Consider the following 15597-nt stretch of genomic DNA (forward strand, 5'->3'; position numbering starts at 1 on the left):
AAGCTAAAAATGAAACACGTTCTCTTTGTATATTTATAAAATAATCTTTATTGGAGTTTTACCATTTTTTAAATTTTCAGAGAGAAATGGATTTTTAGTTATTTTTAAATGTCTTACCATGTTTCTGCAAATGCTTCACAAATATAACTACTTTCTCCAAATAATATTCTATTCATTGTAGTCTAATAGTCACATTCAAAAAAACCTTGAACTTGACATAATTCACAGTCAAATAAAGTCCAAAACTTAATGAAGAAGAGGTGGAAGAACCTCATTTTAGGAAGGAGGAGGGGAGAGAAAACAGAATAATAGGTAATGATAAAATGGTCATTTCAGCTTGTTAAAATGTCTTTATCAATGTCTTTAACACATTACAAATAAAAGCTATTTTTTTCATATATTAACTTCTAACTTCTTTGACTTGCAGCATTTAATTTTTTTAAGTAAATGCAGAAAATTGAAAAGCCCCCAAATCAGGTGGGCAATGCCAGAACCAACTGCAGTGACTGAAGACCCACCCTGTTACTGAGCAATCAGAGGAGACCATGACCCTGAAAGAGCACACCTGGAAAACTGATGACTATTCCCCTGAAACCCTCCCGTGAGGCCCGCCCTAAGATTCCAGTCCACAAGAGAGAGATACAAGCCTCAAGACAAAGGACCCCACATACATGCTCTCCCATGCCATCCCCTTCCCCTTCTTTTTCCCTGGCTCTCTCCACTGTCCTGCATCTCCTAAACTCTAAGGCAGCTGACAGCTTGTCCCAGGCTAATTCCCTGAATGGGTCCCCAAAGCCTCTTTTCCTCTAACTTCCCAGTGAGCTAAGGCAGCCCAGCCTTGGCTCTTCTCTTGCTTCTCCCACGCTAAGCCCTTCCTTGTTTCACTGCCCTCAGCTTTAATAAACATTCACTCATAGAACCTACCACCTCAGAATCTCAGTCAAAATACAGTGGAACAAAGGGACATAATTATTTTCTGCCTTCAGAATGTCCAAGTTAGAAAAAATCATGAATCTGGTGAGCATGATCATGTGAGTTTCTATGCATAGTTAATTCCAGTTCCACAGTTGAGTTTCAACTAGTAAGAGTTCCTTTACCTACCTGACAGCTTTCTAACTCTCAAAGATTTTCTGAAATTTGTGCTACTCTTGTATGAGGTTATGTCATGAAAAAATAAGTCCATCTCTGAGGCCAGCCTCACAGTCTTTGAACCCTCATCCATGCCACAAGTTTGTAACACTGAACATATTTTTTTTGAAAAGCAAAAATTGTTCTGACACTATAAAACAAGGCAGCTACAAAGAAAAAAAATAAATTTATGGGAACCAAAGAGATACCCTTCATCAGAACTGTCAGTGTTCAAAAAACTCACTGTGGCATATGTTAAAACAACATTAAGCTTGCATTTTATAAACTTCTCTGCATTCACTTTAAGTGAATTTATATACTGAAAGAAAGACATAACTCACAATAATAGCTTGTTAATACTGAAAGAAGCAAGCTGTGTTTTTAAGAAGAACATTAAGCAGCTGTTTCCAGATGAAGGGAGTCTGTAAATCAGGGTAAATTGGTTTTATCCATGTTTGGTTTTCATTAATTAAGTGTTTTAGGAACTTTATGAAGCTAATGTTTACTACACAATATTGCCTTGCTCACTTCAGTGTACAAGGCCTCTAACCAGTATTTTCTAATGATCTGCCTAATAACTAAATAGTTTAACTGGATTTGGTACAGTTGCAACACATTCTTTTCAGAAAAAAAATCTGTTGTTACAGGTGGAAGCGAAGATGAAAATGCTGAGAACTCCCTTTAAAAAAATAGGTGGGATTTTTATTGGATATGCATTCTAAACCGTTGACTTCTGAAGCACATTTTGACAGGTGGTCATTTTCAAGTTAAACCATATGCTTGTTTCTAGTTTTATTAACATTTTGATTATGAGTCTGGACATAATTCCATGGGTTTATTGAATTTTTTAAATTGTTATTTTCTGAAACATGAGGAAAAAAAGTTGTCTTCAGGACAAAGTGAAAAGATGAAGAGAGGTTGAGCCTTAGAGCTTACTTAGCCCCTTAAACTTTCTGAGCCTCAGGTTACTTAATTTGCTCAAGTAATACCCATGTTAGTACAAGAGCACAGGCACAACTAAGTGATTAACGTAAGTTAAAGCTTTGGCATGTTTTAGCGATGCACAGTGATACAGCATCGTTGTTAAGTAAAGCATATACGAAAAACAGGGGGTCCACAGGTGGCCCTCAAAGCAACACTTGCACTGAAATGTTTAACATACTGAATATTTATCTTTTCAATTAAAATTTTTTTAAAAACCCTTAAACTGAAAATTCAAAATAAATTTTCTTAGGTGGGCTTATTCTGCTTAGTGACAAAGCTCCCTTCATGGGAACAGAAGAATAGAAACCATTATGTACTGAAAATAGAGATAGATGTCCATGTGAAATGATGTAAAAAATAAAATTAGAAACAATGTAGTCCTGGTCATAATTACTCTTAAAATATTATACATTTATTTTTATTTTTATTAAAGTATTGCTCAATTGGGTACTTAGGGGCCAAAAATATGACTGATCAGATGGCCCATGGTCTGGTGTAACAAGTAACAAAATGCGATCTGGATTTAGCTGAGTTCTGAAACTAGTTCACCAGGGCATTCTCTCAACTCCAGTTGTTGTTATATTTAAGGGGCAGAGGGTCTGTGACTCTTTTTGTCCCTGAGCCAAAACAAAACACACACACACATACATACACACACCAGAATAAACTTTAAAGATGGTATGTATTATTATTTTTCTTATAAAACAGCCATTTTCTTATAATTTATGCCTACGCTCATTATAAAAGCAGTCATTTTTAGATGTATCATTTGTTAACTATTGTTGCTTCAAGATTAGCCTTGTGGGGCATATGGGTGTTTTTTTTTCTTTTTTAGTACAAACAACATATATGTTTGGTAATCAAATCCTGCTAACCATTGGTAAATCACCTCACTTGACCCCAAATATGAACACAGGGGCTGGGAAATATATTTCTCCCCTTAGACCCAACACATCTGTTAACTCAAACAATATGACAATTTAAAGAACATGCACATTTAGCAAATTGAAAATGTGACATAGAAATAAAATAGTTGGTCATAATTTCTTTGGTAACCAAACTTACCCCCATCTGGCTTTATTTCACTACATTTACCTCTCAACTACATGCTTATCTCAGGGGAACAATAGCCTGTGATATAATTGAACATATTCTTTTCTAAAATAAAAAATGCATGAAAAACAGGGTTAATCATTCAGCAGATAGTTTTTGGAAGGGTATCCCAGAAATGATGCTTTTCTCTGAAAAACCAGAAATTACAAACCAATTCCAGACTCTAAGAAGTAAAGCTCATAAGGGAGGGAGATACAACAACTTGAAAATACAAGCTTCTTGGGATATAAAGATGAATATGACAAGGTCCCTCTCCTGAAAAAACTCCTAGACTACTGACCTGCAATTTTGATCTAATTTGATTTTTTCTTCTTAACTCAATGACTTTTAAAGTGATTAACTTCATGAACATAATGACTTTGATTCTTATCCAAATAGTTCCCACATTGAGAAGAAGCTTTTAAAAGCCCGTTCAAAAATGCCCAGCAGAGCAGAGAAGACCTTTTCAATTTGGTATAAGGAAAAATCTGCTATTAAGAATGCAACTGTTTCCTTGGCCATGTTAGTTTTCTTCTAGTCAAAGATGAGGAAAGATGGAAGGGGCATGGCAGATAATACTGCTACTGTGCCACGGGAAGAATTATGAGCTCATTATGCTCCCTTCCTGGGAACAGAAGAATAGAAACCAGTGTGTGCTGAACATAGAGATGTCTATGTGCAATTACATAAAAAATAAAATTAGCAACAATGGAGTCCTAGTCATAATTACTCTTAACATATTATACGTTTATTTTTATTTTCATTAAAGTATTGCTCAATTGGGTACTTAGGGGCCAAAGATATGACTGATTGGATGGCCCATGGTCTGATGTAAGAAGTAACAAAATATGAGACTTCTGGCCAAGATGAAGGGGTAGCTAGACACACTGTGCCTCCTTGCACAACCAAAAGAAGGACAACAGCAATTTAAAAATAAACAAAAAACCCCAGCCAGTACCAACAGAAAATTGAACTATATGGGAGTCCAATAACCAAGGAGTTAAAGAAAATACATTCACCCAGACCAGTAGGAGAGGCGGAGTCCAGCAGCCGGGGCAGAGAGGACACTCAGCATGGCAGCAGCTGGCGGAGCGGGAGGTCCTACATTTACCAGCAGACAAACTGGGAGAAACAACTGGGGTACGGGGCGAACTGCGAAACCCAGGGCCCCAGCTGGGGGAATAAAGCCTCAAACAACTGATTTAAAACACCTGTGGGGATTGAGGAGCAAGTGGGAGAAACCCGCTTAACAAGACAGTTTGTTGGAGAGACCCACAGGGTCCTAGAACGTACACAAGCCCACCCACCCAGGAACCAGCACCAGAAGGGCCCAATTTGATTGGGGGAAGGATGGGAAGTGACTGAAATCCTGCAGAGAGAAGAGCAAGAGCCATTGTTCCCTCTCAGACCCCTGTCCCATGTACAGCATCAAAATGCAGCAAGGGGGGTTGCCCCTCCCAGGTAAACACCTAAAGCTCCACTCTTCACTACGTAACAGACAAAACAAAAATGGCCCAAACAAAAGAACAGATCAAAGCTCCAGCAAAATACTACTAAGGGATGAAGAGATAGCCAATCTATCAGATGCACAGTTCAAAACACTGGTAATCAGGATGCTCACAGAATTGGTTGCACGTGCTCACAAATTAGATGAAAAAAATGAAGGCTACTCTAAGTGAAATAAAGAAAAAATTACAGGGAGGGAACCAATAGTAATGGGAAGGAAACTGGGATTCAAATCAACAGTGTGGACCAGAAGGAAGAAAGAAACATCCAATCAGAAAAGAATGAAAAAACAAAAATTCAAAAAAAGGAGGAGAGGCTTAGGAACCTCTAGGACATCTTTAAATGTTCCAAATTCTGAATTATAGGGGTACCAGAAGGAGAAGAGGAAGAGCAACAAGTGCAAAAGTTATTTGAACAAATAATAAAGGAGAACTTCCTCAATCTGACAAAGGAAATACACTACCAGGAATTCCAGGGAGCTCAGAGAGTCCCAAAGAAGTTGGACCCAAGGAGAAACACACTAAGGCACAGCATAATTACATTAGCCAAGATTAAAATCGAGAGAATCTTAGAAGCAGCAAGATATAAGGAGACAGTCACCTACAAAGGAGTTGCCATCAGACTGTCAGCTGATTTCCCAAGAGACCTTGCAGGCAAGAAGGGGCTGAAAAGAAGTATTCCAAGTCATGAAAGGCAAGAACCCACACCCAAGATTGCTCTATCCAGCAAAGCTATCATTTAGAATGGAAGGGCAGATAAAGTGCTTCTCAGATAAGGGCAAGTTAAAGGAGTTCATCATCACCAAGCCCTTATTATAATGTTGAAGGGATTTATATTAAACAAGAGAAAAATATGAACAGTAAAATGACAGCAGACTCACAATTATTAACAACCACACCTAAAACAAAAAGCAAACTAAGCAAACAACTAGAACAGGATCAGAAACACAGAAATGGAGATCACATGGAGGGTTATCAACAGGGGAGTGGGATGGGGACACAGGGGGGAAAGGTATAGAAAATAAGTAGCATAGATGGTAGATTGAAAATAGACAGGGGGAGGGTAAGAATAGTATGGGGAATATAGAAGCCAAAGAACTTATATGTATGATCCATGGACATGAACTAAAGGGGAAAAATGTGGGTGGGAGGAGTGTGCAGGGTGGAGGGGAATAAGGTGGAGAAATGGGACAACCATAATAGCATAATCAATAAAATATATTATATAAAAAAGCAGTAACAAAATACCCCATCTAGGATCATGTGTTGAAATTCCACCATTAAAACACCTTCCATTTGACTACATATTGGTCTACATTTCATCTTAAAAGTAGATTTGAATTAAGGAAATTTCAAGGTACTCTCATTCTAATAACTAATGCCTCCATGTTTCCTCAAAGAGAAGCAGATGAGAGTTAGTACCTTTTCTAGTGTTTGAGGATAATCTCTTCCTCTTTGACTGAAATCTCTCTCTATAGGGTGTATATATAGGCGTTATGGCACTTATCTCTGTGTACTGTCATTAAAAAGTTACATAATTCTCTCAAATACCCTTGTGTTTCTTTGTATAGGCCCCCAACACCTAGTACAAAATTGGTTCTCAAAAAATGCTTGATGAGCCCCGGCCAGTGTGGCTCACTTGGTTGGAGCATTGTCCCATAGAACAAAAGGTCTCAGATTTGATTCCTGGTCAAAGTCCATAACCAGGCTGCAGGTTTGATGTCTAGTCAGGGCATGCATGAGAAGACAACCAATCAATGTTTCTCCCTCTCTCTTCCTTCCTTTCTTGAAAAAAAAAATGTGAGAAAAAAATGTTCTCAGGAGAGAATAAAAAAAAAAAGGCTTGTTGATCTGGATTTGTTCCATGAATTTATGATTGAGAGGACACTGGAATAATTCTATTCATTGTGTTTTATACTTCAAACATAAATTAAGAACTGATGTAAAACAACAAGTTTTTTTTTCTCAGATTCCTTTATTGAGGAACTTAATGGGAATGGGTGAAGTACTTCTTTAAAATACTTAAAGAAATGGTAATCTAGTTTTGTTGTTTTTTCCCTATTTGTCATTCTTCTAAAACAAAACCAAAAAATAACAATAATAATAGAGGCATAATTGTAGATATTTTCTAATTAAGATGATAACTTAGGTGGAAATATTCTAGGTATTCTTAACTAGTATGTCCATTACTTATACAATATACAATCTCTGTAACATGAACAGAAGGCTTCAAGAGTACATGTTTTTCTATCATCCTGATGTATTTCCTTGTGGATTTTTAGAAATTATAAAGAGAGAGCCAGGGAACAAAGGAGAAGTTGGCACTAACTGTATTAGGCTCAGGGAAGATTATCTTGCTCTTCTCAAAACACGGACACACAGAAAGACTCAGGCATATGCACAAATGTTAGTATTTTCAATATGTGACTAACATGGTTATTTTTATGCTATTTGTTATTTTTAGTGAAGTGGCTACTATATGGTCAAAATATTTTGTATTTTAAAATGAAAGTGAGCAGGTTGATATTTATTAATGCATGCAACTGAACACATTAGCATATATTAAATATTGATTTATTTCTTAAAATTCATTAGTTTATAAACTATATGACAATTTATTAAAATTATGTATGTACATGTTTGGTGCTGCTGGATGAGATTCAGCTAAAAGTAAATAAAAATGTTTGGTTTAAATTTATAAGGCATCTTCATCAAAATTAAAATCTTTCTTGCTTCAAATAACACCATTAAGAAAGTAAGAAACAGAAGGGTCAATCTGAAGAGGACAATTGGGAATAAACACAAATCTATTTTTGTAAAAAAAAAAGAAAAGTAAGAAAGAAATCACAGATTAGGAGGACATATTTACAAATCATGCATAAAGAATTCTTACAAGACTATAAAGGAAGATAAACAACCCAGTTTAGAAATGGGCAAATAATTTCAATAGACATTTCTCTAAGAAAGATATAATTGCTCAGTAAAAAACATGAAAAAAATGTAAAACATCAGTAGTCATCAAAGAAATGCAAATCAAGACCATAATTATATACCACTTGTTAGTCACTCAAATGGTTATAATAAAAAAAGACAGATGATAACAAGTGTTGGTGAGAATATGAGAGAATTTGGCAAGAATGTGAAAGAAACTAGAACTTTCAAATATTGGTGGTTGGAACATTAAATGGTATTACCACTTTGGAAAGCATTTTCATAGTTAGTTCATGCAGTGTTAAGTAAAGCATTATCATGTTACTCAATTCCTAGGTAAACACCAAGAGAAACGAGAACATATGTCAACCTGTACACAAATGTTCATGAAACCATCAGTAGTAGAAACGACTCAAAAATACTTCAGCTGATGAATGGATAAGCAGATGTATGTGATGTATCTGTACAATGGACTACTATTAGCTAATGAAAGGAACAAAATATTGTACATGTTACAATATGAGTGAGCCTCCAAAGCATTATGCTGAATGAAAGAAGCCAGGCACAGAAGATCCTATATTGGATGATTTCGTTCTGATGAAAGGAACAGGCAAATCTACAGAGACAGAGGGTAGATCAGTGGTTGTAAAAGGCTGAAGTAGAGAGAATGCAGGAGTGACTGCTAACGGGCATGGGATTTCACTTTGGGATGATGAAATGCTCTAAAATCAGATTTGGTGATGGTTGTATAACACTGTAAGTATACTGAAAAACACTGAGTTGTACCTTTTAACTCTGGTTTATTAATTATATCTCAATAACGTTATTAAAAATTTCAGGAGACAGAGGTTGTTACATTTATATTGCAATCAATGGGTTTTTCCTATATTCTTTTATGTACTAAGTACTTTCATTTTTGCCATTGATTACACCTTGACTTTAAATTGTAAAGGCTTTTATTACAATTTTTTGACCTGTTTACTTGTTTTTTCTTTTTTGTTTTTGTTTTTCCCTTAAAGGCATGAAAAAGACGGGTAATAATGCAGCCTTTGGAAACTTACCGTCCACGTGACTTGAACAGTCGTGGGAGTCAGAACTACTGGAGTATGAAGGCGGACAATGACATCTCCCAGTTCCTTCTGTACCTGTCTGTGGTCCACGCCTTGCGCTGGTGGGCTGATATCTACAGGCAGATAACCATTCCCAAGTTGTAAAATTGCACAGTAAAATTCCAACATATATTACATATGCCACTGTTATGTCCTTAGAAATAATTACAGAAAGAAGATAAAAACTCTTTGTGAGAAAAACATTAAAGATTATTTATATACATACCATAATGCTAGAGCATAATTTGAATGACTATATTTATTTTCACTAAAATAATATTAATAAAAGACTACATGCAATCCCTTACCCCATTCAAATACATTGGTGTGGAAGGTCTTACTATTTTCTGATAAAAAAATAAAATATGTGTTGTAAGACTTCTTGGAAACATAAGCTTTATGCAATATTGAAAGACTTCCTTGAGTGTTAATGGGGTAATATCAGAAAACTGCTGTTTACAAATTTATTCATACTTCATTCCAATTAGTAAATTGTGTGTTCTTAGTCCTTGACCTATTCGGTGTAGGAATGTGGAAGAAAAGTAATTAGAAGGACTGGAAAATGAATTATATTACTAAAGGTAAATAAAGTGAGGGAAAGAAGGGAAGAACCCCACAAATTCACAAAAATACCTTTGAACAAAAAACTTAGAATACTGATAAAATGTTTCAAATAATAAAGTGCGAGCAGTGCCCTAATGTTTGACAAAGGTGATGCAGCTGCCATTTGAAACTGTTGTGGGGATGGGAGGGAAGAAAAAAAGTATTTGTGATATTGAGAATAATATACCCTCAGCCATATATTCTGGCTTCTTATTTACCATTCACTTAAATACTCTTCCATTGTACCACACAAGGATTTGTATTCTAAGTCCCTGAAAAATATAAATTATAGACATTCAAGTCCAACAAACTGATATCAAACACTGAATTTCACACATACTTAAATCAACTTCTTTAACTGGTATACCATAATATTAAGTTTAATTTTTTTCTCCAACTACCTTCTTTAAGGAAGGAAGTCCAATTTAAATTGATTTATTATCTTAATCTTGCTTTCTTCTATTTTCTCAGGCCACAATGCAACACTCTTGCAAAAACACTGAAAGTGCATATCTCAGCCAAAACCTAAATTGGGTGTACTAACTTAAATTGGGACATAAATAACTGGGAACTACACTCAGGTGACATTTCCCATTTCACTCTTTTTCATCCTTAAACAGAACAAGTTTGATTTAAAAAAGTTATTAATATTAGGTGAATAATGTTGACCTTTGGGGATATATACATGGTCTGTTGTGATGTTGATAGTACAAGTATTTGCTATTTAGTATTTACTAACATAATTCTAAATTCCGTGGTGTTTAATATCTTTAAAAAAATAAGAACTCATACAACAAAGTGTTCTTTGAAAAGAAGAGCTTTGCAAATTGCCAAGCTGCTGCAAGCGTGGTGCCGAAAAACGATTGTGACATTCAGACACAAAACACGGGTTTTCCTATTAGACATCTGTTAAAGGAACATAAGTCTTTTGCTCTATATAGTCTCTCAACTGGAACGAGTCAGATCACAAACAACTTTTCATTCATCTTTTCTGGCCTTTTCACTGCAAAGTTATTCTATGAGTCAAGATTTAGTGACTGGCACAATTACTGAATGATCAAGTTCTGCTGGATTTAATCACACCCAAATCTTCCCTATTCTGTTATTTCTCTGCCTGCCATTGTGGCTGCACACAAAAATGGACAATTTCTATCCACACAGGTGAAAGTGATCTAGGTGCTATTATCTTCCATGTTAAAACCATGCACCTCTTCCCTTTCAAGTTAACAGTTTAATTTAGTTTACTCATTAAATTCAGACACACTAAAAGCAATCAGATCCGAGAGAGGTAAAATATAACCACTTTCAGGTCTTCAAATTCCTTGTTGTACTTTTTTCTTTCTCTTGAGACAGGTTCTTTACCTACAGGTCCTTTATCCTCATGGAAAATTAATCACATTACTGCTTAGAGAACAATAGCCAAGTGGCATTCTCTCCTCCCTTCCTGTCATCATGTCAGCAACGTTACCAAGTCACATGGTAACTTTATTTAACTTGATTCCTTCAAGGAACCCTTCTCTGTTATAATAGCATGCTGGTAACTATCGCCGAACTGCATTGTAATTATAATAATATTTTATGGCTGTATGGTGCTTTTCATAGTATAAAAATACTACTTTGAATTATATCTTGTTCAAAGCCTTTTACAAATAAGACATAATTAACCCTTTCCCAAGAACCCTGTGGGAAACAGGTTGTAACAAATAATAAAATCACAATTCTATTTTATTAATGCTCTTCATCTACTAGTAGGAAGAGAAATGATAACACCACATCTTACATTAACCCCTAGATTCCAACGACTTCTCATTTTGAAGAGACAGACTAGTAAAGAGGAGTTCAGAAATCTTCCATTTTCATCTTATGTTATAATGTTCTGTGTGGGAGTTATTATTTTTTTCTCAGTCAAATGAATCACATACCTTAGGAAGAAAACTTGATTTACTGCTTTCTGAAACAAATTGCTCCTTTAAACCTCTGGGTTAATAAAACACACTGTGGCGATGCTTGTCAAACTTGTCAAAAACATCAGCAACACCTGCCAGCACCTTAACACAGATGACTGGGCCCCTCCCCCAGACATCTGAGATGGGGGCCTGAGAACATGCATTTATAATGTCTTTCCAGGTGGTGAGATGCTGCTTCCACAGCAACTACCCCTTGAGACCTGCTGCTCTATAAAAACAGAATTCTTGAATAATAGTGAGGAATGATATCTTTATTTGGGCACCTTACCCATTACAGAACAGTCTTTAATACTGTATTATTCATCTCAAGGAAGAAGTAACATTTTTCCTCTCTTTGGAATATAATAAAGCCCTACCTTAGTTGATTCACTATTCCTATGTAAATATATCCAATTATTTTGTTTATTTTGTACGAAATAAATGCTGACACCTCCAGAAAGGGGACACATTGACTAAGGTGAACAGTACATCACCTTCTAAACTGGCTCAGGTCTAGTGAATCATTGTAACAAGCAATGCAGACACATTTATCTTTCCTGGTGCAATCCCTTTGCTCTTACAGATCTGTGTAATGCCTCCTTGTAGAACTCATCACAATTATGGCTCTTGAAATTACCTTGTGTGCGCACAGGATCTGACATAGCGCTTGGATCACTGAGGCCTTGAGGATTGATTGCTCTGACCATGAATAAGTAGATTGTATTGGGCCGCAGTCCCCTCACTGTGTAGAGGGTGGTCTTTACATGGTTGGCCACCGTCTGCCAGCTATTGCTCACTGATTGGCTGAAACACGAACAGAAATTTTAGTTAAAGAACAGTCATAAAGTTACTGGAAAAGGAGTTGGGTATCAATGACAAAGGTTAATGGCTGAAAATTAAATACACACGCACACACACGCAAAAAACATTTGAAGTGTTCAGCCCAATAAATGAAACATTTGGATGATTTCAGTTTATTCAACAACAAAGCCGAGCCCACCTAACAAAAGTGCCATGCACAACAAAATTAAACTCAGCCCAGGAGATGTGACAGCCCTTTGCTAATGCACAGCAGCCCACTAAATGAATACCTGTAAAAGGAACAGAGGCCAAGATCACAACACCAAGTTTATACAATAAATATGGTCCTTGTAAATGTATAGATATATATATATACCTTGAAAAGAATTAACCTGTAGAAAGAATACATGGACTACAGAGTAAATTATGCCAATACACTTTCTTGTTACAAGGTGTGTTTTCTTTTGTATCAATTCCACATGCAATATTATAATAAAGCCTTCTAAAACTACATATCTGTAAAAGAAGAAAGGAAGCATGTAATAAATATTTTTCCTTGGTCACATTTTTAATAAAATTGTACATTGCACAGTATTGTGATTTCACATCTTGGAATGACCAAATATCTCTGACTCCCCTAACAGCCAGTTATGGGTGGCATGCGCCCGAGAGCACTTTGTCTATGGTCAAATGTTCCTTTTGCTTAAAATGAAGAAAAAATCTGATTTTTCAGGGATTTCCATTTATTTCCCAGAATTCCTTATGCATCAAAGCATGAAAATTACAGAAAAAAAATAGTATTTTGAAATTTGAAAACTCTGTATCAATCATGAACTTCAATGGATTGGGAAAGCCTAGAATGAAAGTGTGTTTAAGAATTTGTCCTAATGCTTGGGAAGGACAGAGACCATCACCATCTTTTTAATAGCAAATAGAAGCACACTGAAACTGAGTATGAGACTACTCAGACTCCCCATCTCTGTAAGCATTTTATTAAATTCTCATAAGACAATTTTATAAAGATGTTTGCTAACTTATAGTCTATATCCTTAAATTGATTTGTTATCTCAAATAATAACTGGCCATGTCTTTTCAGCTATCAGAGGTGCATGAAATAAATTTCTTAATTGTAGTTTTTAATTTTCTTATAAGTATACCCAATAGATGTACTCAAATATCTGGAACAAAAAAAACCCTGGAATTAATTTCTGCTCTATCTATTAGGAAGTAAATTTCCAGGGTTCCATGCCTCAATAAATATAGCATAACTTAAAAAGTCCTTGGGTCTAATTAAATTATTTTCTGCCTAGTTCTAATGCCAAAACTTTCATCTTAAATCCTTACAACAATCAGGGTAAAGAAAGGAGCTAAATTATTATTATATCATGAATTAGACCTCTATAAACTTAGGCATAGATAATACATATCTAATCTTATAATTTTTAAAAAATGAAAAAAATAAAGTCTATTGTTGAATAAAGTCAGGTTAAAAGTTAAATTCTTAAAATGCATGGGTTGAACATGTCTTTAAAACGAAACAGCAGGATCATTCACATGAGCTTTTAGGATATAGGAGCTAAAGCAAAATTCAATGGAGAAAACAGGAATTGTCCCATACCTGAATGCCTCAATGATATATGAACTTGCTGGGAGGGTTCCAGGGCTACCTGGCTGCCAGGATAAGGTGACACTGTTCTTAGTAACATCAGTGACCTGTGGTTTGGATGGTGGTCCTGGCAGGTCACTTAAATCATAATTTTTACTGATTGTTGCTCCAGATTCTATAGAGAACAAACAGAAAAAGCTTTACTCCTGAGTGTGTATGCTGGCAACAATGGTTACAAGAGGAAGAACAGTCTACTAAAGATGTTGGCCTAGTAGTGAGAGATCTGCATGAGTAAAGAGTGCATAAGTAAATATTTTCTTTTCTTACATGTTACTAAATGTTTACTTTCACACATGATCACTAGAATTGCTTTCTCTTTAGAATGAGAAAGTAAAATAAAGAGGTGGTCAGGGAAAAATATCAAATTGCATACACACAATGTTATGTGCCAAGTGGTTCAAGTATTAAAAAGTAGCATAAGCCTTAATTTTTATATTTAATGCATTTGAAATATCAATCCCTTCTTAACACGGTATTTTATAATGAGCTAATCACTAAAATGGACTTAAGATTTCTCCTGTTACGAAAATTCACAAAGAATTCACCTGTCACATCCAGCACGGCACTCCAGGAAGTCTCCCCACTTGAACTTGTAGCCACACAAGTATAAGTGCCAGTATCAGAAATCTAGTGTGCAAGAAAGGGAAGGAATGAAGGTTTTAAAAATAAGTTGTTAAAAAATTAAAAAATAAATCCTTCCCTGTAAAGAGATCAGTATTCAGCTATATTTAAATTGTAGCAGGGTAACAGTGATTTGAATAAAATTATATCACTGAAAACCAAGGAAATCATGCCTATGAAATCACTGCAAATTAGAGATGAAAGGCCACAGGAAAAATCTAATACACAACTCTTTTTATAAGTATATATAAAGGTTGCCATTTCATTGATTACTTAAAATGTTTTTGTTATTCATGGAAGAGTGGCAAAAGACTTTTACGGATAATTGATAATATAATCAGGAGTTCTATTTTACAAATGTGAAAGGCAGAATACTCTGTGATTATGTATTGACAAAAGCCCAAAGATCAATAAAAGATGGAACTCAAAAGCCCTCCCTGCAGCTGAACCTGTGGGCTTACATTGCAAACATTCATTGGCATTGGCATCTGTTCAAGGCAAGGAAAAGTGAGACTGGGAGGAGAAACTGGTGACCAAGCAGAATAAGGCAACTCAGAAGATGTACAATTAAGATTCTGTGATGCACATGAGTCTAACTGCTGATGAAATATGGGAGTTCATAGAATGTAATATCTGCTGGGTTCAACATGTGTCTATTGATGACTGAACCTTCCACAATTGATTCTCAAGTAAATCATTAGTGCATGGATGTTACTGCCGTTCCACCATTTTAATTGATTTTAAATGTCATTATGTATTTCAACCTAAGTTTCAAATTGCTCTGGAATGTCATTCTTTGCCATATTATCTCCATACAATTGTCTTCCATTATACGAAGTGATGATGGGGGATAGTCTTTGTAGGAAAAGCTATTCTTTCGAATGTGGCTGTGCACGCATTACAGTCATTAGAAATCTTTTCATTTAAGAAGCATCACTCACAAACTAAATATAATGAGCCGAGGTTGGGTTTTAATGGGATGTTCATTTGAATATGGTCTCTGAAAGAGTAAAGAATTTGCATTTTATTATAGCTGTTGAACTAAAATGTACCACTTGTTATTATGTGCAAATGCTAAAAGAAGGGTAGGTAGGTAATGCTTCTTAACAGCATCTCCTTGTCATTGTGTGGAGATACAAGTCTGACATTAGCTGTGGTAGGTGTGTTTTAATGAGCATTAGAATATTCTATTTCTCAAAAGATACAGATTC

At 35.5% G+C, this 15597-nt stretch overlaps 1 protein-coding gene across 1 annotated transcript in view; it reads right to left on the reverse strand.

Moving 5' to 3' along the window:
* The window catches only part of ROBO2 (roundabout guidance receptor 2), a 598390-nt gene that overhangs the window by 78671 nt on the left and 504122 nt on the right, over positions 1-15597 (reverse strand). The window contains exons 11-14 of the mRNA XM_053667263.1: positions 14311-14392; positions 13718-13880; positions 11936-12102; positions 8702-8823 (exon numbers count right to left, since the gene is read on the reverse strand). Coding sequence (XP_053523238.1) covers positions 8702-8823; positions 11936-12102; positions 13718-13880; positions 14311-14392 — 534 coding nt within the window. The remainder of the gene's footprint in view (positions 1-8701; positions 8824-11935; positions 12103-13717; positions 13881-14310; positions 14393-15597) is intronic.

This window comes from Artibeus jamaicensis, unplaced genomic scaffold, assembly GCF_021234435.1.
Source record: "Artibeus jamaicensis isolate MK-2021 breed Jamaican fruit bat unplaced genomic scaffold, CSHL_Jam_final contig_466, whole genome shotgun sequence".
Classification (NCBI taxonomy): Eukaryota; Metazoa; Chordata; class Mammalia; order Chiroptera; family Phyllostomidae; genus Artibeus; species Artibeus jamaicensis.